The following is a 26,192-nucleotide window of genomic DNA, read 5'->3' on the forward strand; positions in this document are numbered from 1 at the left end:
TTTATTTCAAAATTCTATCTGATAGCCGATTTATTTCTATTCACAATTTTTTTCATGGATAATCTATGCAAAATTACCAAATTTTGCACACACTGTAGCTTGAAAAATAGCACGGCGACCTATACTTCAGTTTATGATATTTTTGAAAAAAGCACGGTAAAATCCACATTTTGGCAAAGTATAGAATAGAATAGAATATCTTATTCACCAAATTAGGATCCTAGGAGGACACGTAACACATAAATAATATCATTATAAACAATAATATTTGCAATGAAATCTAGACAATATACATGTAATAACGTTAATAAAAAGAACATAAAAAGAAATACACACACCAAGATAACAACATATTATAATTCAATTAATATATACTGAGGGATAGGCTCTGGGCAAAGAAAATTAACAATTTGCTTTTCCAGATTTTTCGGTGCTGCAGGCAATAATGTCAGTAATGTCATGAATTTTCTCACCTTTTGTAGGATTTTCTGTAATCGACGGCTGAACTTTTGGCGGTAACTGAAGTTGTTTCAGATTGTCCTTTTCTTCTTCAATTTTGCGTTTTAATTCCACTTTTTGTTTTTTCTCAGTTTTTAAGCGTTTAATAGATATAAGAAGATGTGGTATGAGTGCCAATGAGACAACTCTCCAACCAAGTCACAATTTGTAAAAGTAAACCATTATAGGTCAAAGTACGGCCTTCAACACGGAGCCTTGGCTCACACCGAACAACAAGCTATAAAGGGCCCCAAAAAATGACTAGTGTAAAACCATTCAAACAGGAAAACCAACGGTCTAATCTATATAAAAAAACGAGAAACGAGAAACACATTTGAACCACATCAACAAACGACAACCACTGAACATCAGGTTCCTGACTTAGGACAGGTGCAAGCAAATGCAGCGGATTTAAACTTTTTGATATGCGCCAACCTTCACCCTACCTGAAACGATAGTGTAACATCACAACATAGAAAGACACACTATAAAATATCAATTGAAATGGCTTAACTCAATCAAAAGACATATTAACAAAAACAAGTGAACATACACTGAACGAATAAATTTGATCTATGACACAATGTAAATACAAAATTAATAAAACAAGGGAGTTAGATGTTTAACAATATCAGAAAGACAACCATAACCTTGGACAAAATGCCGCCAAATAAAATAACGTACACAGGTAAATAAAAATAATTTTGTTGTAAGGTATACATGGAGTACGGAAATAATTTTTACAATATAAATAATTTGTATAGTTCCTAGTACGAGAACAAAAGTGAAAATTTATCGTCATACTGAACACTTATCAAAGGTGGTATGTATTAAAAATAGTGAGACTAGGTATGATCTCTAATGATAAAAGACAGTTGTCCCATTCACTCTTTCTGTACGTTGTTTTATAATATTGTATAAAAACGTTCTTTGGGTTATTGACTACATTTCGAATTTGTCTATGGAGAAACAAGCGCAATAAAACTTATACTCCCAAACCGAAAATAGAAACGAGCATTTGGATATCAAATTTACCATTGACGCAACTTTAATGTTTAGATGTAAAAATTCACTGTATCGTCGTTGTATCAGGTAGGTCTATCGGTGAAGTTGTTAAGAAGATAAACCAAGTATTAACTATGTTTTTCGCGCCTGTTACAACCTTTTACAGGTCGTTGTCGACGTTGACTAGATATGTCGCTGGTTTTAAAATTTCAGCTTTTTTCAACTTTAGGGGTCCCAACCTATTTGGAGGTCTACTACTAAGCTAACCCGAATTCAAAACCCATCCTAACTCATACCAAGGATTTGTATAGTGATATACAAATCCTTGCTCATACCAAATTCTAACACTATCCCTAATTCTAAAACCTAACCTAACAAAAGATTTGAGAGGATAGCAGAGATTGCAGAAATTTTGCACTGTAGAAGTCAAAAGTAGTAAAATGAATGGTCAAATCATGTCAATCTGTAATTTAGTTCTGAAGAAATGAAGAAACAAAACGTTTGTAACTTTCATGTAACTGGAGATTTGTTTTGTAACTTTCATGTAACCAGAGAGCATTATCATTCCAAAATTACTTCTGTACCATTGATTATAGTTAAATTGAACAATCAACAGGTGATAGGATATTAATTGCTTGATCATGTAGATATACCTTCTGATTATGCAATACCCCAAGGATGTTCGCCCTGTCAGATTCATGTTCGCCATAGTACATGTAGTACCTGTTGGCCCTAATACCTGTTAGACCTGGGTCAGTTCACCCTGATTTTTATTTCATTTTGTTGTCTTGTTGACACGTATAATATATATTTGAATAGAGTATGTTAAAGTTGGCCAAATATTTATGTTGCATTGCTTGCTACCAGATAATTATTTTCCTTTGATTTGCACTATAGTGTTCAGGAATATAATGTATTTAATATAAAATAACTGAAAATCCACTTCCATGATATATATATATATAAAAAATTTGGTCAAAACAAACGAGATAAAAAAAGCCAAGCTGCAAAAATAATTTCCCTCTCATCATTTGCTCATGTCTTACATTATTGCTTTTACTCTACTTTATTTCGAAAAAATGTTAGTTTTCATAATTAATCCACCAGTCAGTGAGATTAAAGACACTCGGCATAATTTACCTAGTATTCAGAATTCTTAATTACATTCAACAGTCATTGAAAGTAATTCTGAATAAACATCAATTTAATGTAATAATGAAGCCAATTAATGCTCCAAAATTAGGCTTTAATTTTTAAATATTTCCCTTCGGTTTTTGAGAAATATATATTTTCTTTAATATTTATTATATAAATATCTGACTAAGTTTATTAAACCTTAATACACCAATAATATTGATATTGGGTGAACAGACTCTATGGGCTAACGAACCCAGGGCGAAAGGACCTAGAGCGAACATGTCATCAGGGCGAACAGACCTGATACCAGATGATTAAAGGTTAATACCAGCATTGATAGAAAAGTAGAATTTGGCATTTCTACATTACTGTCTAATGTAGACTTGCAAATTATAAGTAAAATGTTCCATTCATTTGCATATTTAATTTGATTAAGTTTTTGTTTAACCGCAAAAAATTGACACATCAGTAAGGAGAGCTAATCAAATAAAAAATTCAGCAATACTGTAAACCAACTTATATTCGCGGATACTTTATTTCGCGTTTTGCCCTTTCTAGTCCATTTCGAGGCGATTTAATTTCGCAATTCTCAAATTTACTTGATGTAGATGAATAAAGAAAAATCCAAGTTTTACATATTCGCGATGATTTATATTTCCGTTATTTTTCTACTCGCAAAAGTCACGAAAATAAATTGCTCGCAATAATTAGTTGGTTTACAGTATTAATTGGAGGAGATTTAATGTCCCAGGGTGGAATTGGAAAAACAAAAAATTAAAATCAAAATCTACCCACCAAAATATACATTAATCATGTAATTGTCTTTATGGAATTTAAAATAACACCGTCTAAGATAAATAGACTCAAAGGAGTGTGCCGATTTACAAGGCAAACTGGGAAATAATAAACGTGATAAAAAAAAAAAGTAAATGACCTACAACATAAAACAGGAAAGGGTTAATACACATACTGTTGATGAACTCTGGGTAGAATTCAAAACTAAATGAACTAGTCAGTGAGAATATTCCACACAAATACCTCACTACAAAAAATAAAAAACCATGGGTTATAGCTGAAACAAGAAAATTAATGAAAATGAGAGAGACTCTATAAAAAGATGAAAAAATCTTGAAATGACATCATGAGAAACAAATAAAAGCAAATTAAACATCGGGTTCAAAAACAACTCAGACAATCATACTGGCAGTACATTGAAAATATTGTTACTCCAAAACCTGATGAAAACAACTTTTTCAACATGAAAAAATTTTGGTCTTATATTAAAAGCAAAAAAACTGACTACAGTCATGATAGTGGAATAACATCACTAAAGCAGAATGGAAAACTTATAACAGACTCAAAACAGAAATCAGATGCTCTCAACACTTGAACAGGCAGTTTCAATCTGTTTTCTCAGAACCAAACATACCGTAATCATTGCTACTGAACTTGAAAACAATCAGTGCATGCAACAGAAAACAGTTTACTGTAAATTCAGAAATTATTGCGATGTTTTTATTATTGAGAAAAATAGGACAGGGTTTTAATCGCAATAATTTAAACTCGCATTATTAATTTTTTTATAGGAATTACAGGTTTTTCTCGAAATCACAAAAATTCAAATCGCATTTTAGTCTAAAATGACAAAATCGCAATAATAAATGCACGCAATAATTTCTGAATTTACAGTACCCTACCATGCAAAACATAAGTATAACCATCCAACGTATCTCCAAACGCCTTTTAAATGAAAACCCATCCAAGTCAAGTGGACCAGACGAACTTAAGCCACGCCTCCTAAGGGAGTTAGCACATGAAATATCACCAGTGACTATTCTATGCTTTATATACCAGAAATCATTAGACACTGGCAAACTCCCCACTGACTGGCAAACTGCACATGTCTCCCCCATTTTCAAGAAAGGGTCTGAATATAATCACGAGAATTATAGACCTATTTCTTTAACATGCATATGTTGCAAAATTATGGAACATGTTGTAGTTAGCGCAATCATGACACACGCAGACAACCATAACATCCTGTATCCCTTTCAACAATTATGGAACATGTTGTAGTTAGCGCAATCATGACACACAGAGACAACCATAACATCCTGTATTCCCTTCAACACGGCTTTAGAAAAAATAAATCTTTTGAAACTCAGCTTTTGGAATTTATAGATGATGTCACGAAAGATATTGAAAATTCAAAACAAACAGATGCACTTATAATGGATTTTTCTAAAGATTTCGATAAAGTCAGTCATAATTCATTAAGGCACAAACTAAATCACTAAGGGATACAGGGTAAAACAAATGCATGGATACAGGGCTTTTTATCATGTCGTACCCAAGCAGTTATCCTAGAGGGTGAGACTTCAGGCTATGTCCCTGTGAAATCAGGAGTGCCTCAAGGATCTGTTTTGGGGCGGAGTCTTGATTTTGTTTTACATCAGTGACATATCAGTTGGCTTAAATTCCACCCCTACTTTATTGAGGATATAAACAAACTAGAAAAAGTACAAGGACAGGCTACTAGATTTGTCACTATCAGACACAGAAACACCTCAAGTGTTATTGACATGATAAATCACCTAAAACGGAGAGACCTTGCACAAAACTAAAAAAAAAAAAGATAAACAAATAGTAACTTTTATGGGAACTGTCCATAAGAAGAGAGGACAGAGGAAATGTGTCATGACACGATGCAAACTATTCAATGCATATTTCTAATTTGTTCCCACGCTTACCATGGTGCTATCCAAAAATCCTGGGGAGAACACTGACCAATGTAAAAACAAGGGAATCATAAGATAATATAAGCTTGCAAAAATTATTTGTATTAATACAGATAATTTGACAACCCTGCATACCAAGGTATCCACTTCAGGGACTCTATCGAAATGATTAACGCAGGCGTTGGTTCACCAAACGGAGTTTAATACAGATTAGGTTCTATAATTCATTATATGTGTAAAGATTTGTCTTTTTTTTTCAGTGAAAGGAAAATGTGCAGGAATGACATCAAATAAAGGAGTATTGAAAAGTATCAACACTTCATTCAAATTGTTAACAGTAAGTAGATTATGTTAAAGATGTTTAATATTTGAATTTTTTCTACAGTCTTATCAGAGGATGTGTTCAATGGTAATTACAGGAAAATAAGACAATTCTGAACAACATCATTTTGAGACATTTTTTTCGCCTGAGGGTCAGTGGTCAGTGCTTTCTGTAATCACTAACTGAAACGATTTATAACATATTTTTCTGATATTCTCCATTGATATATTTAAGAATTTATTAAAGAAACTCCACCAGGCAAAGTTGACCTTAGAAGAACTTGGTTGTTTACCTCCTCAAATATTGAGGTATTTACCTCCTCACATATTGAGGTATTTATATGTCCTTGGCTTTCAAATGTTTGGGTTTGATCATAGATCAAATTCATGCATCTTTCTGTATATATTTCCTATGTCACACTATTGTTATTAAGCCACAGTAAGAGCCTATTGTTCAATGATGTCATTGAAGCCGATTGACCTCTGGGAAATGGATGTAACATGTTCATAAAATTAACTCAGTGTCTAGATAGATCTGTTACTGTTGAAGGAAGTTCTTGAAAAGTGATTCGGACACACAAAATTCATCAAGTGTTATTTTCATTTTTTGTTTTCACTGGATTTTCATTTTGTCCTAATTAGTTCCCTACCGACGAAGTTGAAGGGGACTTTAGGTTTGCACTCTGTCCGTCTGTCCGTCTGTCCATCCGTCAGTACGGCAAATCAGCTTTCCACACTTTTTTTCTTCGTTCTTGAAGATATTGATTTGATATTTGGTATATAGTTTTATCATGACAAGTTATAGATCAAGTTCGAATTTTGTTCGGGTCTGATGATTTAGTCCAGAGTTATGGACCATATCTAATGTTAGAGTACTATGTTAAACCATATTTCTGTACAAAGGGAGATAAGTCATTTTTTAAAAGACATTCTTTGTTAAATTATTTGAAGAATTTTTTGGCAGGCTTGTTTGTTATTTAGTATAAACTAATTTTCTGAATGCTATATATATATATAAAAAAAAATTATGAAGAGAAATCCTTTAACTAGATAATAATCTATTTTTATTAATGTATATATTTCAATACATTTCATTGTGTAGATAAAAGTTGTTGACATTTTATAGATAAGTTACAAATCTATATTAGTTTGTGACAAATGAAAGAAAAAATATTTGGAACTATTAATTATATTTGATTATAATTTGAAAATAGATATACACTGTATTACATCATATCTAATTTTAGAGAACTATTAATCATATCTAATGTTTTTTCACTCATATAATCAGTTTTCCACACTGTTTTTAGTCATGCTTGAAGATATTGACATGATATTTACTTTTTGTTTACACCATGACAAGTTATAGAACAAGTTAGCATTTTGTTCCAGTGAAATGAATTTTTAGCCAGTAGGGGACTATGTATTGCCATGCAATACTCTCAGAATGCTTGTTTCAATTGGAATGAAATAAATACCATTAAATGTAACATTTATAATAATTCTATTACAAGTAGACAACTAAAGATATAAAGAAAATATTTTTCATGCAATAACGTATACAACTACATGATCTGATGATATTTGTAATTGAAGGTAACCTTATAATGTAGCCAGATTTAAGACAGCTTTCTTTATAAGGCAAATGTAAGGATAAAGTTAGTAATTTATTGTAAAGTGATAACTTGTTATGTGTAAGGCCTTTTTGGATCTGTCAGACATCTACTTCTTGATTTTAAATACTTCATTTTATGAATGAGGTAGGCCTATCACAACAATGCATGCAATTCATTGTTTCTTTATCCAGCCATTCACACTGAGAGTAGTCAAATGGTTTGCAAAATGTCTGGCTTGCTACTGTTACCCTGTCAACCCTATGGAGATAACATACTTTTTATTTTGTTTTATTCATTTTAGAAAATTTTTACTTCATCAAATTATTAAAAATGGCTGTCTTGAACAAAAAAAGGTCTGAATTTTCATATTAGAATAAAAAAATTCTTTTATGTCATTTCTATTCTTATTTTAACATAAGTAGGCATTGTATCTATCTATATGTCAATATATTACATATCACTTATGAGGGGGTCTCATAGGGGGGGTTGGGGTATGGTCCCGGACCCCACTTATCATTGCAATGATACTAGTAAAGCTTGTAATTTCACGTATCCTGCCTGACTTTAGTTCCCTTTTTCATATTTAAATTATTTGACTTTCACGTGTCACGCTTACACGCATCACGCTTACATGCATCACGCTTAGACCCCAATGAGACCCACTTATGATTGATGGTTAAAGAAATTAACTACCCATGTTAACATGGTTAAAACAGAGCATCTATGGAGCATGACTTGAAAGAATTATTTCATAAATCTTTTAATAAATTATAAACATTGTATCTTTTTTTCAGATTCTGATATTTTTTAACAGTTTTTGTGAAGTCGCAAGTCAGTGTTCAAAAGCAAACTTTGTACCAATTTGTAAACAGTCATCATCTGCTTGGATAGCACAAGCAACAGACATATGTGCTGACATAGATACCTATCATTGCCTTATAACAGAAAATTATAAAGAAAATGTTGACCATGATAATAAATATGTGGAGTGTTGTATGCCTAGTGAGACTATATCTGCAGGTAGTTATACCCCAAAATTATCTGTTCCTCTTATGATTATGGTCTGTTATCTATTTCTTGCATGAAGAGATAATTCTTGTATCACACTGCACTAAGTGTGATACAAAAAAGTGATATGAAAACTGCGTTAATTTTGATTGGCTTATCCAGCATCAAAAGACCATATTACGACATTTCAATTGGCTATTCGATAGGTCATTTTTAACTTTCAAAGTTTAAGGCGATGTACATTTCGTTCATGGGAATGGACATATGTGATTTCTTCAATAGTATACTAAACAGGCACACTTTTCACCTGGAAATCTTCTTTTTATCAAATTTTTCTTACATTCTGAAGCGTTCAAAAGATTTTAGAATGTCTGATGTTAAAGTTTGACGCCATAGACTAGATTCATGGAATTTTTTATTTAACACAATGAGATTGTTGGTTAAAAGAAATAGGTTTTAACAACTCGTGAGATATTTTGATTTAATGCTAAAAGACAAACAAAATAACTACATGTAGTACTATTAAGCATGGCATTACTGATATAAATCATTATAGGTTTCATAACGAGTGAGAATTGGATATCACTTGATATAAACTCAAGTTTAATTTTAATATAATAATAAACGAGCATACGGCAAGTTTTTTTATACGACCGCAAAAAATTTTGCGGTTGTGTTACTTGTGTATTGGCATCACGTCGTTGTCCACGTTGTACGAAGACATTTGGTTTCCGGACAATAACTTTAGTATTAGTAAATAGAAATCTATGAAATTGAAACACCAGGTTTATAACCACAAAAGGAAGGTTGGGATTGATTTTGGGGGTTATGGTCCAAACAGTTTGGGAATTAGGGGCCAAAAAGGGGCCTAAATAAGCATTTTTCTAGTTTCATGACAATAACTTGTGGAATGGTGAATGGATCTCTCTGAAACTATACCACAAGTTTCCATACCACAAAGGGATGGTTAGGATTGGCTTTGGGGGTTATGGCTCAAACCATTTAGGAATTAGGGGCAAAAAAGTGAGAAAAAACAAGGGTGTCCTGGTTAATGGACAATTACTTAAGTACAATGTTGTGTTTGAATTACCTCCCTTACACTGCTTTTAAATTATGTATAAAGAAATGTTGTATTGTCTTGAGGTGATTAGCTGTTAATTCATTTTTAGAAGTTACTATTTTGATAATTTTAAAAATGCTGATTAAGGTATATTAATTTTAGCCATAATTATGTATGTCATTTTCTATTTTAAGACTTTTATGATGTATTTGAATGGGTTATTATGGTTGCAAACTTCATTGGAAATTTGAATTGAGATTATGACCATATCTTGAGGGAAAGAATTTTTTTTTTGGAAAAGGGGGGAGGTTAAAAAAAATTGGGAGGGAGGGGAGGGGTAAAACAAAATTGGTGGTGGGGGGTGGGGGCAATTTTTTCTCATGATTTTAGAAAAAAATACAGATTTTTGAAAAAAAAAAAGGGGGGGGGGGGGGGTAAACAAAATTTTTTTGAAAAAGAAGGGTGGGGGGTGGGGGGGGGGGGGGCAATTCGCAACAGCATAGTGTAATGCACAAAAGCAAAAAATTGAATATAAATTCAAATCATATAACGAGGCTTGTTTAGGGGGGTATCAATATCCCATATCCCATTAAGTTTTTGTCCCAATATCCCATATCCCTATAATGTTCACCCCTAATATCCCAATAATTTTTTTTTACAAATATCCCGTATCCCTAAAACTATTTTGAAATATCCCAAAAATCATTAATTCATTCCCAAACCCATTTTTGTATACAACATTCGTAAATACATGTTGTACGTTGTAGTATGGATGTCAAGGATGTTGACTTTTTCACAGAGAAAAGTTAATCATTCAGAATTATCCAGAGACCTTTAAATTTTAATCTACATGTCTCTGGAATAACCAATATATAACTAAGCGTTTGTAACAAATAAAAAGTTACTGTAGAGATAAGCGTGAGCCACCAAATGTGAGCTCATCAAAGGCACGTAGCTAAGAGAATCACCCAATGTGAACTCACAGATGACACGTCGTTTTAATAGAAATGATAAGAAGCAAAAAATCCAATTCTACAATAAAAAAAAGAACGGAATGAATATAATATGCAGCAAAGAGCTGCACATGCAAAAAAGCATGTATAGTTAATCTATTAAAACGCAAATTATCAAATCAGGAATATATCCTGTTGGCGAAAGGCTTGAAATTTATACCAACGCCATCAAGCAAAAATGCAAAATGTCTATACTAAAAGACTACAGTGAATTTGCTAGACAACTGCGATGTCGATATATGTTCAGTCATGAAGAATAAAATGTGTAAGGGTTCCGCGGAACCCAGTGTCTCGCCTACTTTTGCTGTTAATCGCAGGCTCAACAAAAATGAGGAAAAAAATTAATAAAAACATTCCTCTCGATACTATCTTTTGATTGTGAGAAGCTTCTGTCCAAGTTTGGTAAAAATCCAGGATAGTTTATGAATCTAATAAATGTTTTAAAAACTTTAACTGTAGACTGTATGTAATGTTAACTGGAAGAAAAACTAAGTTCATTTATAAGTAAAATACTGAAAAACAGGTACAAAATTTTAACAAAATTTCCTTCTAGATACTAGCTTTTGATCATAAACACGCTTCTGTCCAAATTTGGTACAAATCCAGGATAGTTTAAGAAAGTTATTAAAATTTTAAAAACTTTAACCACAGAGTGAATGTTATATTTCCCGGCAGAAAAACTAAGTCCATTTATAAGTAAAATACAGAAAAAATTGATTTTTTTTTACTAAATTAACTTCTGGATACTATCTTATGATCATAAACAAGCTTCTGTCCAAGTTTGGTAGAAATCCAGGATAGTTTAAGAAAGTTATTAAAATTTCATAAACTTTAACCACAGAGTGAATATTTATGGACGCCGCCGCCGACGATGACGACAACGCCGACGACGGAATGTAGGATCGCTATGTCTCACTTTTTCGACAAAAGTCGAAGGCTCGACAAAAATGACCTTCGTCCATTTCATAGCAATATAGGATATAAACCTGCTTCTATGTGCCATACGTCAGAAAATTATATCGATTTAACAAAGCTTGAATTATCTTTTCTAATAATTAAAAAAAAAAACAATCTTACTAAGGGCGAAAGAATAGCAAGTACGCAATTTAAAATATGATGAAACAATAGTAATAAAAAAGGCAGATAACAATTCAAATTGTGTTATTTCAGACAGACTAGACTACATAACAGAAGTCACAAGACAACTAAATACTCAACATTACTGCCAATTAGATTCATTTAAAGGGGCATTGGTTGTCAATATCATGTTCATCGATTTGACTCAAATTCTCATATTTGATTTATAGCATACTAAAACATATATCCAAATTATTAAAAATATAAAATAAACAATTTACAAGGCATGGGCTCGATAATATGTTTCATCGTCTCTTGTGTATTTTAGTCTAGACGCCATCTAATTAACTATCGAGTTGACCTCCGAAGACTGCCGACGGTCATATAAGCGATTTATAAACATAAATGTAGATATGAATAGATAGCAAACTCGTGCAATAGGATTTTTCTAGGTCTGTTTAATTTTATATGGTTAAAAATATAGGGACGATGGATTCATAATATATGATGGAACATCAGATGAAATTGCAGATTCTTTTCGTCTAGCAAATAATTATAACCCCTTATTGAAGTCCACCTATGTAATCTCAAACGACAAAATGTCGTTCTAAGATGTTCTTGTAATTAAAGGTCAAAGATTTACAACACATGGCATTCTCGACCTTGAAACACATTTTAAAGAAACAAATTCTTATCTCTATCTGCATAGAAATAGCTGTCACTCACAGCATGTAATCCGAGGATTTATTAAAGGTGAAGCAATACAGCAAATTAGAAACACAAATGACCATAACAATTTAATAAACAATCAAACTAATTTCAAAGTCAAATTATTAGATAGGGGTTATGATAACGTCGAAATAGATGATAGTATTACTGATGCTTTATCAATTGACCCTACTGAATTATTACAGCAAAATAAATCGAAGGAAAAAGAAAATATTCCGTTAGTTTTGATAACTAAATATAATCCATATATATATATACGTAAAATAAAGAAACGGGCATTTATTACAGTTTGACGAAGATTGTGTATAAATATTCAATGCTGCACCAATAGTTGCGTATAGCAAACATAAAAGTGTTTGAGATATGCTTTAAGTTAGTAGATCAAAGTTGAAGACTTTAACATAAAATTGACAGTTGGACCCCTGATGATGGCAGATCTGTCATAATAACTAGACCTATTGATGAAGAATTGAAATATAAATATATCAATATATACATGAATAATTTTCATATTTGATTATACTAAAATAAAGCATCTAAAATGACCATCCCAAGCCAGAGCCTCTAATCCCAAGCTTTCACTGCCGAAACACTAAAATAGTGATCAATAGTACGTGTTGGGTCCTATCATGCAATTTGGGATGCGTGATTGCATGGGGTTTTTTATACTAACAAAACTCAATGAAAATCAACAAAGCACTTAAATAACTTTTTCAAGTAAATCATTTTTGGCAATTTTATCAAGTGACATGTAAATATTTCTGTACTTAACTTTTAATTTTCACATTTTTTTTTCATTTTTCATTTTCAAAATTCAATATCCCTAAAAATGCACCAATATCCCATATCCCATTTATTTTTAGGACAAATATCCCATATCCCTAAAATTAAAATGGCAAATATCCCGTATCCCAATATACCCTATACATTGCAAGCCTCTATAACCAATTCTAAGTTCTTTGACTACATTTATTCTGTGTCAGAAACCTATTATGTGTCAAATATTGAATTACAATCCAAATTCAGACCTGTATCAAGCGCAAATATTGTGTCCATTTTTGCCCACACTGTTCAGGGTTGGACCTCTGCGGTCGTATCGAGCTGCGCTTGTCGAAGCAATTTATTATCACTTATATAGTGATAAAAAAACTTGCTGTGCTTAAATTAAATAAGCATGCACATTAGAATTGATATTCCATAAAAAAATATTTCACGAGTTGTTAAGTTAAAACCTAATTCTTTAATTTGAAATTAAGGGCTTGTCTGTACTTATTCTTATGTTCAAAAGGTAAGATAATTTTTTTATGATTGACTGTAGGTTTATCAATAAGTGCACATTTTAATAATCACTTTTTATACAATCGTTGTTTTCTTTATTCCAAACACTGCCATATCTCACCAGTTATTGTTAGTTTTTAAAACAATATAATGTTAAGTGGCAACTAATATAGTTTCTAAGGCAACAAGCAGTGATAAAAATTGCACATTTTGAGTATTTCCCCAATTTTCTTGCATTTATCAATATTCACATTAATTTGAAAAAGGAAAAGTATGACCATATCAAGAAAATGTGAAACTATGCATGAAACATATTCTCTTGAAATATTTTGTTTTCTCAAATGTGCTTCATGTTTCCTTGTTACTGTGGGCTCATTATTATTTAAGGGATACCAATTTTCGTGGATAATGTGGATTTTGTGGTGATCGGTAAACCTTAAAATTTTCAATGAACTATAGGTTTTCTATAGACTTGTACCGGTATGCCAACTTGGACAAAACCATGAAATCATATATGCTTAAAATATTAGAACTCGATGCCCCTTCTTCTTTATTTACTACTTTTTCAATTTCATGCATTTCAGAGCATGAAGACTGTATCTTGAACTCAAAAGATGTCTGAAAGGTTTTAATTGTGTAGGTGGGAAGATCTCTTAAAGACATTTTTCATTTACATCCTTATTTTTCTTCAGGACACATGCCTAGATACAACGTAGCAAAGAAAACTCTCCAGGAAATTGTGTGTGATTCTGACTATTATAGTCCAAGACAGTTTCAATCAAACAAATACAGAGAACATGGAGTTGCTCATTGTATCCATCAAAAATCTAAGTGCCGTTCGGAAGGCATGGCAATCTTTGATGATAGTGATGCAGTATCAAATCGCAAATGTTTCTGTAATTATACAGGGAACTATGTGCCTGAATTTCCTGAATTCCTTGTAGATGGTGTCTATTTCGATGAGAGAGATAACAGATGCATTATTTCAAAGAAATGTGATCCATTATATCAGGAACTTAACATGAGTAAGTAAGATGAAAGAGGTATAGTACATGTATCATAATTTCATCAAAGGTATACCAGTAGTACTATAGTAATCATGACTTCTTTGTTTATACATTTATTTGATTAAAACTACTAAATTCCAATACAAAATACAAATGATACACTGTAGAAAATGGTAAAAGGGTTCAGAGAGTGTTATAAAATATCATATGGAAGATTAGAAGAACTACATGTACAGTCAACAAAACATCACACAGAAAGAAAACAAGTTTGAAAACTTTTAAGTGAAACTATAGAGAACATTCTTGATTTACAAGGCACTTGTGCACCATTTCTGTTTCTACATTTTGGTTCTAGGCAGTGCGTCGAAAATAGAGTGTATTGGTTATTTATTAATTTAGAAATCTGTTGAACAAAAGTTTGCAAAGAATCTAACTACCGGTAGATGAAATTTTCAAATCAGATGGCTATTTTAAATTTGAGCTAAATCTTCTTTAAGATCAAATCTGAAAAAGTCCCTACTAAACAAAATACAGATTACTGTAACTGACTTTACATAAGAAATATGTAGCTATTCTTGTCAAAAAGAATACATGTAGATGCAATATGACCAAAACAGACCACAAAGTTTCTTAATGATTTTGTTGCTGTTTAAAATCCCACTTTTAGGTCTTTGTAGGCCTATTTCAATTGATCACTTTATAAGATAATGGTTCATATTTTCTATCATTTGTTTTTATCTGTTTGATTTTATCTGGGTTTTCCGAAGGGTTTTGTTAAAGTACAGCGGGTGGGCTGCTGGCAGGCAGGCGGCTAACAACAGTTTCCACGCAATAACTTATGAACCTTTCTACCAATGCTTTTCAAATTTTAATATGTTGATACTAATGACCAAATAGAAGTGAACTTCTATATTGACGATTTTCATTTTTACTGTTCAGGAGTTATTCCTTGATATATTGGAAAATTGCACTTTATGTCGTTTCCATTCAATAACTTATGAGCCCTTCTGCCAATGGTTTTCAAATTGTTATATGTTGTTATTCGGTCTTACTGATGACAAAATAGAGATCAAGTTCAATATTGACCATTTTCACTTTTATCGTTCAGGAGGTATTGTCTTTGATTTATTGGAAAATGGCACATTATGTTGTTTCCATGCAATTACTTATAAACCACTTGACCAATGTTTTAAAAATTTTAGTATGTTGCTACTGATGAAAAAATGGAGGTCAAGTTAGATACATGTAATGCTGATTTTTACCTTTGCCAAGCAGGAGTTATGGTTCTTGATAGATTGGCATTATATGTCGTTTTGTGCAACCAATCCTCATAATGTTTTATTAGGTGGTCAAGTTTGAAATTGACAATTTTCATTTTTGCGGTTCAGTAGTTATGGTCCTTCATAGATTGGATATTTGAACTTTATGTTGTTTCTGTGCATATACTTTATTTATGAACTGTTCAGCCAATGCTCATAAAGTTTTAATATGCTGTTACTGATGACAAAATGGTGGACAAGTTTTATATTGACAGTTTTATTTTTGCCATTCTGGAGTTATGTATGGTCCATGATAGATTGGAAATAGGTATAGAATGTGGCAGGTCAAAAAATCTTGAAAGAGCCTTTCAAAGTACAGAAAACCCAGTTTGCTGTCAATTTGACAGCTCATTCCTTGTTAGGTTTAGTGATGGATGTTTGGGATAAATTCCAAAACTGTGGATTGAGCATACCAACCAATGAAAATTTGAAATTAATATAGATGCATGTGTTTTATGTATAGATTAACTTGTTATATATATATATTCATCAGATATCTTTGATAGAGAATTCAAAGGGTCTTTCAATATTTTGCGAAACATACTATCTTCATGCACTACCAACATGGAAATTAAATCTCTTGAACAACAAGTCAAATATATCATTTTATATTTACAGTGTACAAGTGTGTAGATGTTTGTACAAATAGAACTTACAGACCACCTATGTCTTTAGAATGCATTCCATATCCAACAGCATCTACAAGGTAAATCATTTATAATATTGTGGAGTGAGGATAAAAATTAAAGTACATCTACATGTATAACTATATTTCAAATTAAAATATGTTATTATATATACCATGTATACCACTTTAGGACAGGGGTCTATATAGCATTCACATTGTCCGTATGTCTATTGGTCCAACAAATATTTCTTAATTTTCTCAAGTACTTAAGAACATAATGACTTCATCTTTTGACATCAGATTGACAGTGATGAGTTGTGACATGTTAGTTTTTTTTATACGACCGCAAAAAAATTTCGCCGTCGTATATTGGTATGACCTTGGCGACGACGACGCCAAGGTCATACCAATATACAACCGCAAAATTTTTTTGCGGTCGTATAAAAAAAACCGTCGTCCGGCGTTGTCGTCCGAAGACACACTGGTTTTCGCACTCTAACTTTAGTTTAAGTGAATGGATCTCTATGAAATTTTACCATAAGGTTCAATACCACAAAAGGAAGGTGGGGAATGATTTTGGTACCAACAGTTAAGGAATTAGGGGCCAAAAAGGGGCAAAAAATAAGCATTTTTGTAACTTCCAGACATAACTTGTGTGTTAGTGTATGGATCTCTCTGACATTGTACCACAAGGTTCCATATCACAAACCGAATGCTGGGATTGATTTTGGGGGTAATTGTCTCCAAATTTTAGGAATTAGGGGCCAAAAAGGGGCAAAAAACAAGCATTTTTCTAGTTTCCAGACAATTACTTGTGTTCAAGTGTATGGATCTCTCTGACATTGTACCACAAGGTTTCATATCACAAAGGGAATGCTGGGATTGATTTTGGGGGTAAGTGCCTCCAAATTTTAGGAATTAGGGGCCAAAAAGGGGCAAAAAACAAGCATTTTTCTAGTTTCATGACAATAACTTTTGTGTAAGTGTATGGATCTTTTTGAAATTGTACCACAAGGTTCCATATCAGAAAGGGAAAGCTGGAATTGAGTTTGGGGGTAATTGCCAAAAACGTTTAGGAATAAGGGGCCACAAATAAGCATTTTTCTAGTTTCCAGACAATAACTTGTGTTCAAGTAAAATTAAAATTGAGAATGAAATGGATCTCTCTGAAATTGTACTGCAAGGTACCATACCACAATGGGAAGGCTGGGATTGATTTTGGGGATAATTGCCTCAAAATTTTAGGAATAAGGGGCAAAAAACAAGCATTTTTCTAGTTTCATGACAATAACTTGTGTATAAGTGTATGGATCTTTCTGAAATTGTACTACAAGGTTCCATATCACAAAGGGAAAGCTGGAATTGAGTTTGGGGGTAATTGCCTAAAACGTTTAGGAATTTGGGCCAAAAAGGGGCAAAAAAACAAGCATTTTTCTAGTTTCCAGATAATAACTTGTGTTCAAGTGTATGGATCTCTCTGAAATTGTACTGCAAGGTACCATACCACGATGGGAAGGCTGGGATTGATTTTGGGGGTAATTGCCTCAAAATGTTAGGAATTAGGGGCAAAAAAGGGGCAAAAAACAAGCATTTTTCTAGTTTCAGGACAATAACTTGTGTGTAAGTGTATGGATCTTTCTGAAATTGTACTGCAAGGTTCCATATCACAAAGGCAAAGCTGGGTTTGAGTTTGGGGGTAATTGCCCTAAACGTTAAGGGATTTGGGGCCAAAAAGGGGCCAAAAAACAAGCATTTTTATACGACCGCAAAAATTTTGCAGTCGTATATTGGTATGACATTGTCGTCGTCCGAAGACACATTAGTTTTCGCACTATAACTTTAGTTTAAGTGAATGGATCTCAATGAAATTTTACCATAAGGTTCAATACCACAAAAGGAAGGTTGGGATTGATTTTATGGGTTATGGTACCAACAGTTAAGGAATTAGAGGCCAAAAAGGGGCAAAAAATAAGCATTTTTGTAACTTCCAGACATAACTTGTGTGTTAGTGTATGGATCTCTCTGACATTGTACCACAAGGTTCCATATCACAAAGGGAATGCGGGGATTGATTTTGGGGGTAATTGCCTCCAAATTTTAGGAATTAGGGGCCAAAAAGGGGCAAAAAACAAGCATTTTTCTAGTTTCATGACAATAACTTGTGTGTAAGTGTATGGATCTCTCTGACATTGTACCACAAGGTTTCATATCACAAAGGGAATGCTGGGATTGATTTTGGGGGTAAGTGCCTCCAAATTTTAGGAATTAGGGGCCAAAAAGGGGCAAAAAACAAGCATTATTCTAGTTTCCAGACAATTACTTGTGTTCAAGTGTATGGATCTCTCTGACATTGTACCACAAGGTTCCATATCACAAAGGGAATGCTGGGATTGATTTTTGGGGTAATTGCCTCAAAATTTTAGGAATTGGGGGCCAAAAAAGGGGCAAAAAACAAGCATTTTTCTAGTTTCAGGACAATAACTTGTGTGTAAGTGTATGGATCTTTCTGAAATTGTACTACAAGGTTCCATATCACAAAGGGAAAGCTGGAAATGAGTTTGGGGGTAATTGCCCAAAACGTTAAGGAATAAGGGGCCAAAAAGGGGCAATAAATAAGCATTATTCTAGTTTCCAGACAATTACTTGTGTTCACGTGTATGGATCTTTCTGAAATTGTACTGCAAGGTACCATACCTCAAAGGGAAGGCTGGGATTGATTTTGGGGGTAATTGCCTCAAAAATTAAGGAATAAGGGGCCAAAAAGGGGTAAAAAACAAGCATTTTTCTAGTTTCAGGACTATAACTTTTGTGTAAGTTTATGGATCTTTTTAAAATTGTACTACAAGGTTCCATATCACAAAGGGAAAGCTAGGTTTGAGTTTGGAGGTAATTGCCCTAAACGTTTAGGAATTTGGGGCCAAAAAGGGGCTTAAAAACAAGCATTTTTCTAGTTTCCAGACAATTACTTGTGTTCAAGTTTATGGATCTCTCTGAAATTGTACTGTAAGGTACCATACCACAAAGGGAAGGCTGGGATTGATTTTGGGGGTAATTGCCTCAAAATTTTAGGAATTAGGGGCCAAAAAGGGATAAAAAAACAAGCCTTTTTCTAGTTTCATGACAGTAACTTGTGTGTAAGTGTATGGATCTATATGAAATTGTACTACAAGGTTCCATATCACAAAGGGAAAGCTGGGTTTGAGATTGGAGGTAATTGCCCTAAATGTTTAGGAATTTGGGGCCAAAAAGGGGCTTAAAAACAAGCATTTTTCTAGTTTCCAGACAATAACTTGTGTTCAAGTGTATGGATCTCTCTGAAATTGTACTGTAAGGTACCATACCACAAAGGGAAGGCTGGGATTGAGTTTGGGGGTGATGAATCATAAGGGGGTTCAAAAAATTTGGGGGAGGGATTTTTTTTTCCTTTTTTTCTTTTTTTTTTTCTTTAAAATTTTCAATTTTAAATTGGTTATTTCTGATTTATATATAAAAGCAAATAATAATGATATGGTTTGAATAGGTAAATTAAAATTTTTTAAGTTCTGAGACCACATTCATTCTGTGTCAGAAACCTATGCTGTGTCAAATATTTAATCACAATCCAAATTCAGTGCTGTATCAAGCTTGAATGTTGTGTCCATACTTGCCCCAACTGTTCAGGGTTCGACCTCTGCGGTCGTATCAAGCTGCGCCCTGTGGAGCATTTTATTATAATGAAAAATGTCAGAATATGAGACTTCAAGTTCATTCCATTTATTCCACATTGATTCAGCGATGATTGATCTGGAAAATCTGGAAAACCAATTCCAATTGCTAAGTTCTACTGAACAGAATGAATTCACATAGTTAGGTTAGTTGCTTTGTGCTTTTGAGTTTTAAGATGTGAGCTCATTTCAGATCTGTTATACACCTACTTCCTGTTAACCATTTTTTTATTATTATGCCCCCGCAACTAAAAGTTGGGGCATATTGTTTTACCCCTGTCCGTCCATCCATCTGTCCGTTCTTCCGTCCTTCTGTCCGTCCCATTATGGGTATATAGTTATTCCAGAGAACTCCTCCTACAGTTTGAATGCTAGGAAGTTTTCACTTTGCTGGCTGTTTGTACATATATTGAAGGTGTGCATGTGGTCAGGGTTTTGATTTTTATTACTATTTGCTCTTTTGGGAGATAGTTGAACTTTGTCATTTTTGGAGTATATACTTGCATAAGAGGTGCATAGTGTTACTGGATAACTCCTCCTACAGTGAACCATAGACCTATGTGCTCCCATGCTCAACTTTGTGTGTTTTAGAATAACACTTTGCATCTGCGGGGGCATCATTTGTGTCTCTCAGACACAATAATATCTCAAAGAAAGCCCTACATTGACTTTGTTATAATACAGTTACTTCAGAGTGTAGTGCAGGGAGGGGCCATCACTTTGTCTAATTAAATAGTAGAGACATCATTAGTAAAACAATGTGTACATTCTTTTTTTTTATGTGAAAATATATGTAAAATTGACTGTTGCGGATTCATTTATTTTTGTTGGTACCAGTTTTCATGGGTTGAGGAAAAATTGTATTTTAGTGAATACTTGATTTTGGGGTTTTGCAATGTCTGATTACACACCTCTAAAAAAATTCTACTTTGTTGAACATTTAAATTCGTTGTTAACCTATACCCATGAAATCCTCAAAAAATGGTATCCCACGAATAATAAAGAATCCACAGTGATATGAATTTTTCCTGTAATTTATTTTTTTTTAAATTCATTCTTAATTTCATTTTTCAACTATAAATATTTGTTTGATTACAGTTTTCAAGAATCAATTAATTTAACACAAGTTCTGAATCTTTCTTCAAAATAACTTCAATTACAGATCACCAGATAAAGTATCTTTGGGAGTAACAAAACCACCAGTAGCAACAACTACCAGTACAACTGAGAAACAAACAACTGTGATTAAAGTTTCACCAAAGGACGTGGGTCAGATAGGTAAATACATAATGTCAACTTTTTTCCTCATTTTTAAAGACGGCCAAAATGATATGGTGTACACCTTACAACAATTCTGTACACCAAATGTAGAAGACTTATTATTTAAAGTAACAGATAAGATGAGTTAAAGGTAAAAACTTATTAACAATCTTTGAACCATTATTGTTAGCTTAACAAGTTTATCTCTCTTTGACAGACACATACTTTACCTCTTAGAATGATAACATAAACAACCCAGGTCTACTGTGTTTAAAATGAACATTTACAAGCATAAAATATAAGACATAAGATATAGACATAGATAAGACAATGTTATAATTAGTCCAGCAGGTGAGAAAATCCTCTCAAAAGCAACAAGAGTTAGTGTTACTTTATCACACCATCACTGAATTGGACTAGAGTACTCATTGCCATTTGTATCTAGTATGCCTCTTTGGAGTATAACTGCTTCCCTAAAAAAAGGTCATTTTGACCTATATTTTATATTTTATTGATTCCATTTAGCTGATTCAGTTCTCAGATACTAAGGCCAAAATAAAAAAATACTTGTGTTTTGGGTTTCCATTCAAAACATGTTTTTATGCCCCCACCGTAGTGGAGGGTGCATTAAGTTTTACCCTTGTCCGTCAGTATGTCCATACGTCCCAAAGTTGGTTTCCGTTCTCTAACTTTAGTTTACCTCAACCAAATGTTATGAAACTTATACGCAATGGTTATTACTACAAAACACAGATCAAGTTTGAATTTTGGTGGTGTCACTTTAACCGTTCTAGAGTTATGCCCCTTTACAAATGGAAATATAGCTGAATTTTTCGTTTCCGTTCTCTAACTTAAGTTTGCCTCAACCAAATGTTATGAAACTTATACACAATGCTTATTACCACACAATACAGATCATGTTTGAATTTTGGTGGTGTCACTATTACTGTTCTAGAGTTATGGCCTTTACAAATGGAAAAATTGCTGAATTTTTCGTTTCCGTTCTCTAACTTAAATTTTCCTCAACCAAATGTTATGAAGCTTATACACAATACTTATTACCACAAAACTCAGATCAAGTACAAATTTGTGTAGTGTCACTTTTACCATTCTTCAGTTATGTCCCTTGATTTCTTTATATGATATGCAAGTGGGGGCATCATCTGTGTCCCATTGACACATTCCCCATTTATTTTTTACTCAAAATGGCTACCTTAAGGTTAAGAACTTTCTGTAGTGAGCCCTGCCAAAGTTGTAGGTTTTAATATAGATATTTAGCAAAATAAAAAAAGACTTCAAACCTACCTACCCTAGTTTTCTGAAGGATCTTAAACAAAAAAGCTTTTCCGTTTGGTTCTAATAGATAAACAATCATAGATAACAGGGTGTATAAAGGATGCATATGGGGATAAAATTGAGAATGGAAATGGGGAATGTGTCAAAGAGACAACAACCCGACCATAGAGCAGACAACAGCCGAAGGCCACCATTGGGTCTTCAATGCAGCGAGAAACTCCCGCACCCGGAGGCGTCCTTCAGCTGGCCCCTAAACAAATATATATACTTGTTCAGTGATAATGGACGTCATACTAAACTCCAAATTAAAAACAGGAAACTAAAATTAAAAATGATACAAGACTAACAAAGGCCAGAGGCTCCTGACTTGGGAAAGGCGCAAAAATGCGGCGGGGTTAAACATGTTTTTTGAGATCTCAACCCTCCCCCTATACCTCTAGCCAATGTATAGCAATTTATGTTTTTATCAGTTTGTTAAATCACAACTTGAAAAGGAATGGCATTAGATTCACACAGATTCTTGTACAGGACATGGAAGTTGTGCAATAAATTTTTATTGTGTGATTTCATCAGGTTTCTGCTCATATTATTTGGAGATGATAGGCAGCACCAAACTTCTTCTATCTAGTTTGCATCAAGTTGTAGAAGCTATACATTGCTCTCCTAAAATCTGACATTGTCAGAAGATATCATCAACTTTTAGGTTCAGTTTGTGGTTAAAGTTTGTTTAGACATAAATAACTTTGTTATAGAATTGTAAGAAAATTTGACAGATGCTTCTTCATAATCAGTGGCCAAGTGGTCTAAGTGGTTGAAGTACTGTATCACTAGCCTGTTAACACTGAGGTTGTGAGTTTGAATCCCACTAGTGACATAAATAAGTTTGTCATAGAATTGAATGAAAATTTGACAGATGCTTCTTCATAATTATAATCCGTGGCCTAGTGGTCTTAGTGGTTGAACTACTGTATCACTAGCCTGTCAACACTGAGATTGTGAGTTTGAATCCCACTAGTGACATAAATAAGTTTGTCATAGAATTGAATGGAAATTTGACAGATGCTTCTTCATAATCCGTGGCCTAGTGGTCTTAGTGGTAGAACTACTATATCACTAGCCTGTCAACACTGAGGTTGTGAGTTCCAATCCTGATATTGGCAGGTCCAATCTTCATTGACTAGAATCGTCAGTTTTCCTACAGAAGGACAATGGCTTCCTCCATCAACAAAAACTGACTGCCACAAAATGGCACAGTAATGTTAAATGTAGTTAAACACCAATCTTTATTAGACATCATTGACTTTGTTAAACCTTCACTGAATGTTATAAGATTAGACAGATGCTTCTTCATGATCAAGAAATAGCATCTGAAGAAAAAAGTTTGAATTTGTTTTATTTTATTGATAAATAAAATTCAGGTTGTGGCAGTCAGCATAACACTTTTACACTGACAGCAGCAATTGCAGTAAAGACACTAGGTACTGCAGAACACTTTACAATTTTCTATATGACACCTTCGTTTGATTGACTAAGTTCTGCACCTCCTAGATACTAAGTGATCATATTTTGATTCTTTTTACTCAAATTTATTTCTTATTTTATAACTGTTCAATTATTAAGCCAATTCAATGACATTTATTTATTTTTAATTGCAGATGCATCTAAAACTATCTTGTTAGTTGTAATGGGAGTTATTATTTTACTATTTGTTGCTGTCCTGTTATACATGTGCTGTAGGAGAAAAAGTAAGTTGACTACAGTTTAATATAAGATCAGAAGAATTTATGAGTGTGTTACTGTGACTCCTTTGTGGAAGTGAAGAAAGGACAACACTTTCAAATTGATGAGATGATGAATGGATAGTATTGTTAATCAGATGAATGATGAGATTCATAAACTTGACAATTTGCTATTCTCTTTTTAGCTGCTTTTCTCATAACTTGGCGTCCATCGTCTGTCGTTGTCAGTTAACTTGTACAAAAATCTTCTCTTCTGAAACTACAGGGCCAAATTTAACCAAACTTGGCCACAACCATTATTATGGTATCTAGTTTAAAAAATGTGTCAGATAACCTTGCTTGCCAACCAACAACTGTCCTTTTCTAGATTTAGATATTTCAGTTTTACACCAGAAACTTGACACAAAAATTTACAACAAAATGGATTTTTTTTTCCCTATTGTAAACTTTCTTTTTTGGACAGTGATGGTGCTTAGGCACCATCTTACGGTGTTTATGTGTTCCAACTTGTTTGTAGTGACGTTTTGGATTTCCATGAGCGTAACCTATGTATTATTGGTAAATTATAAAGTCAGAGATTTGGTTACCACAAATTACTTAAAAATTTTCCATAGATACAAAGGTTTGGTTTGCAAATTAGGCTGTACCTGTAGAAAACTTATTTCAAACTGAATAACACATCCTAAATTTTATGGTGATGTTGTTTACAGAGCCTAGAAATTTAGAATAAGATACCTCCCTCGTAATCTTATCAATCCTTTAAATAAACTTATTCTAAAAGGTAACCAGTTTAACACTGTAATTAGATCTTTGAATATTGTTTTCATTGGTATAAATATTGATTTTTTTATCAGTGAATTAAAACCATTCTAAATAGTATTGTTATACACATATGCACTTTCACTACAATCTGTCGATACTTATATTTTATCATGTGTGTACTAATTGATATTTTAGTCTTAGATGCATAATTGTTTTATTAGTTGTTATTGACTTTGAACTAGCTGTCAGTAACTGCAAGTAGTCTCAGATCTGTACTTTGTCTTTTTTGTTATTAAGGATGTATAAATACCCTGCCATGTCTGGTCTGTGTTTTTGTTAGATGTTTTTCTGCTTTGTATCTATCTGATGAGTTAAGCCCTTTTCAACTGATTTTTATTATAGTTTGTTCTTATGTTGTGTTGTAACACCACTGTCCCAGGTTAGGGGAGAGTTGAGCACTCACAAACATGTTTAACCCCACCACATTCTTAATGTGCCTGTCCGAAGTCAGGAGCCTGTAGTTCAGTGGTTGTCGTTGGTTCATATTTGTTTTTCGTAAATTGTTTTGTTTTAAATTAGGCCGTTAGTTTTCTCAATTGAATGTTTTCATATTTTTCATGTCAGGGCCTTTTATAGCTGACTATATGGTATGGGTTTTTCTCATTGTTGACGGTGGCTCGGTTGCAAATAATTGCTTACATCCACTTCATTTGAACTTTGGTGGATAGTTGTCTCATTGGCAATCATACCACATCTCCTTATTTTTATATGGCTGACATGTCTAAATATAGAACATAGTGGTTGTTTTTTGTTGCTGTATATCATATTTATTTTTCCTTCATTATTTTGTACATAAATCAGACCGTTAGTTTTCTCGTTTGAGTTTTTTTACATTTGTCATTTCGCGGCCTTTTATAGCTGATTATGCGGTATGGGTTGTACTCATTGTTGAAGGCCATACGGTGACCTATAGTTGTTAATTTCTGTGTCATTTGGT

General features: G+C 33.2%; 2 protein-coding genes across 4 annotated transcripts in view; both read left to right on the forward strand.

Moving 5' to 3' along the window:
* The first annotated feature begins 1,512 nt into the window (after positions 1 to 1,512).
* LOC127737124 (uncharacterized) lies at positions 1,513 to 24,058 on the forward strand. The gene is made up of 7 exons (XM_052247658.1): positions 1,513 to 1,590; positions 5,639 to 5,715; positions 8,110 to 8,335; positions 14,173 to 14,505; positions 16,425 to 16,512; positions 21,301 to 21,416; positions 23,985 to 24,058. The coding sequence occupies exons 2-7, from the start codon at positions 5,659 to 5,661 to the stop codon at positions 24,056 to 24,058; spliced, it is 894 nt and encodes a 297-aa protein (XP_052103618.1). The 5' UTR covers positions 1,513 to 1,590; positions 5,639 to 5,658.
* Positions 24,059 to 24,354: 296 nt separating this feature from the next.
* Positions 24,355 to 26,192, forward strand: part of LOC127738809 (YTH domain-containing protein 1-like) — a 30,050-nt gene continuing 28,212 nt past the window's right edge. For all 3 annotated transcript variants that reach the window (XM_052250198.1, XM_052250197.1, XM_052250199.1), the window contains exon 1: positions 24,355 to 24,439. In XM_052250198.1, the coding sequence (XP_052106158.1) occupies positions 24,379 to 24,439 (61 nt within the window). In that variant the 5' untranslated portion in view covers positions 24,355 to 24,378. The remainder of the gene's footprint in view (positions 24,440 to 26,192) is intronic.

The sequence above is a fragment of the Mytilus californianus genome, unplaced genomic scaffold (genome assembly GCF_021869535.1).
Source record: "Mytilus californianus isolate M0D057914Y unplaced genomic scaffold, xbMytCali1.0.p SCAF_4, whole genome shotgun sequence".
NCBI classification, from domain to species: Eukaryota; Metazoa; Mollusca; class Bivalvia; order Mytilida; family Mytilidae; genus Mytilus; species Mytilus californianus.

Excerpts from the sequence above, each read along its gene's own strand:
- LOC127737124 (XM_052247658.1), top strand. The coding sequence starts at position 5,659 with ATGACATCAAATAAAGGAGTATTGAAAAGTATCAACACTTCATTCAAA. Across the intron at positions 8,336-14,172 it reads TAGTGAGACTATATCTGCAG|GACACATGCCTAGATACAAC; the intron begins GTAGTTATACCC and ends ATTTTTCTTCAG. Across the intron at positions 14,506-16,424 it reads ATATCAGGAACTTAACATGA|TGTACAAGTGTGTAGATGTT; the intron begins GTAAGTAAGATG and ends TTATATTTACAG.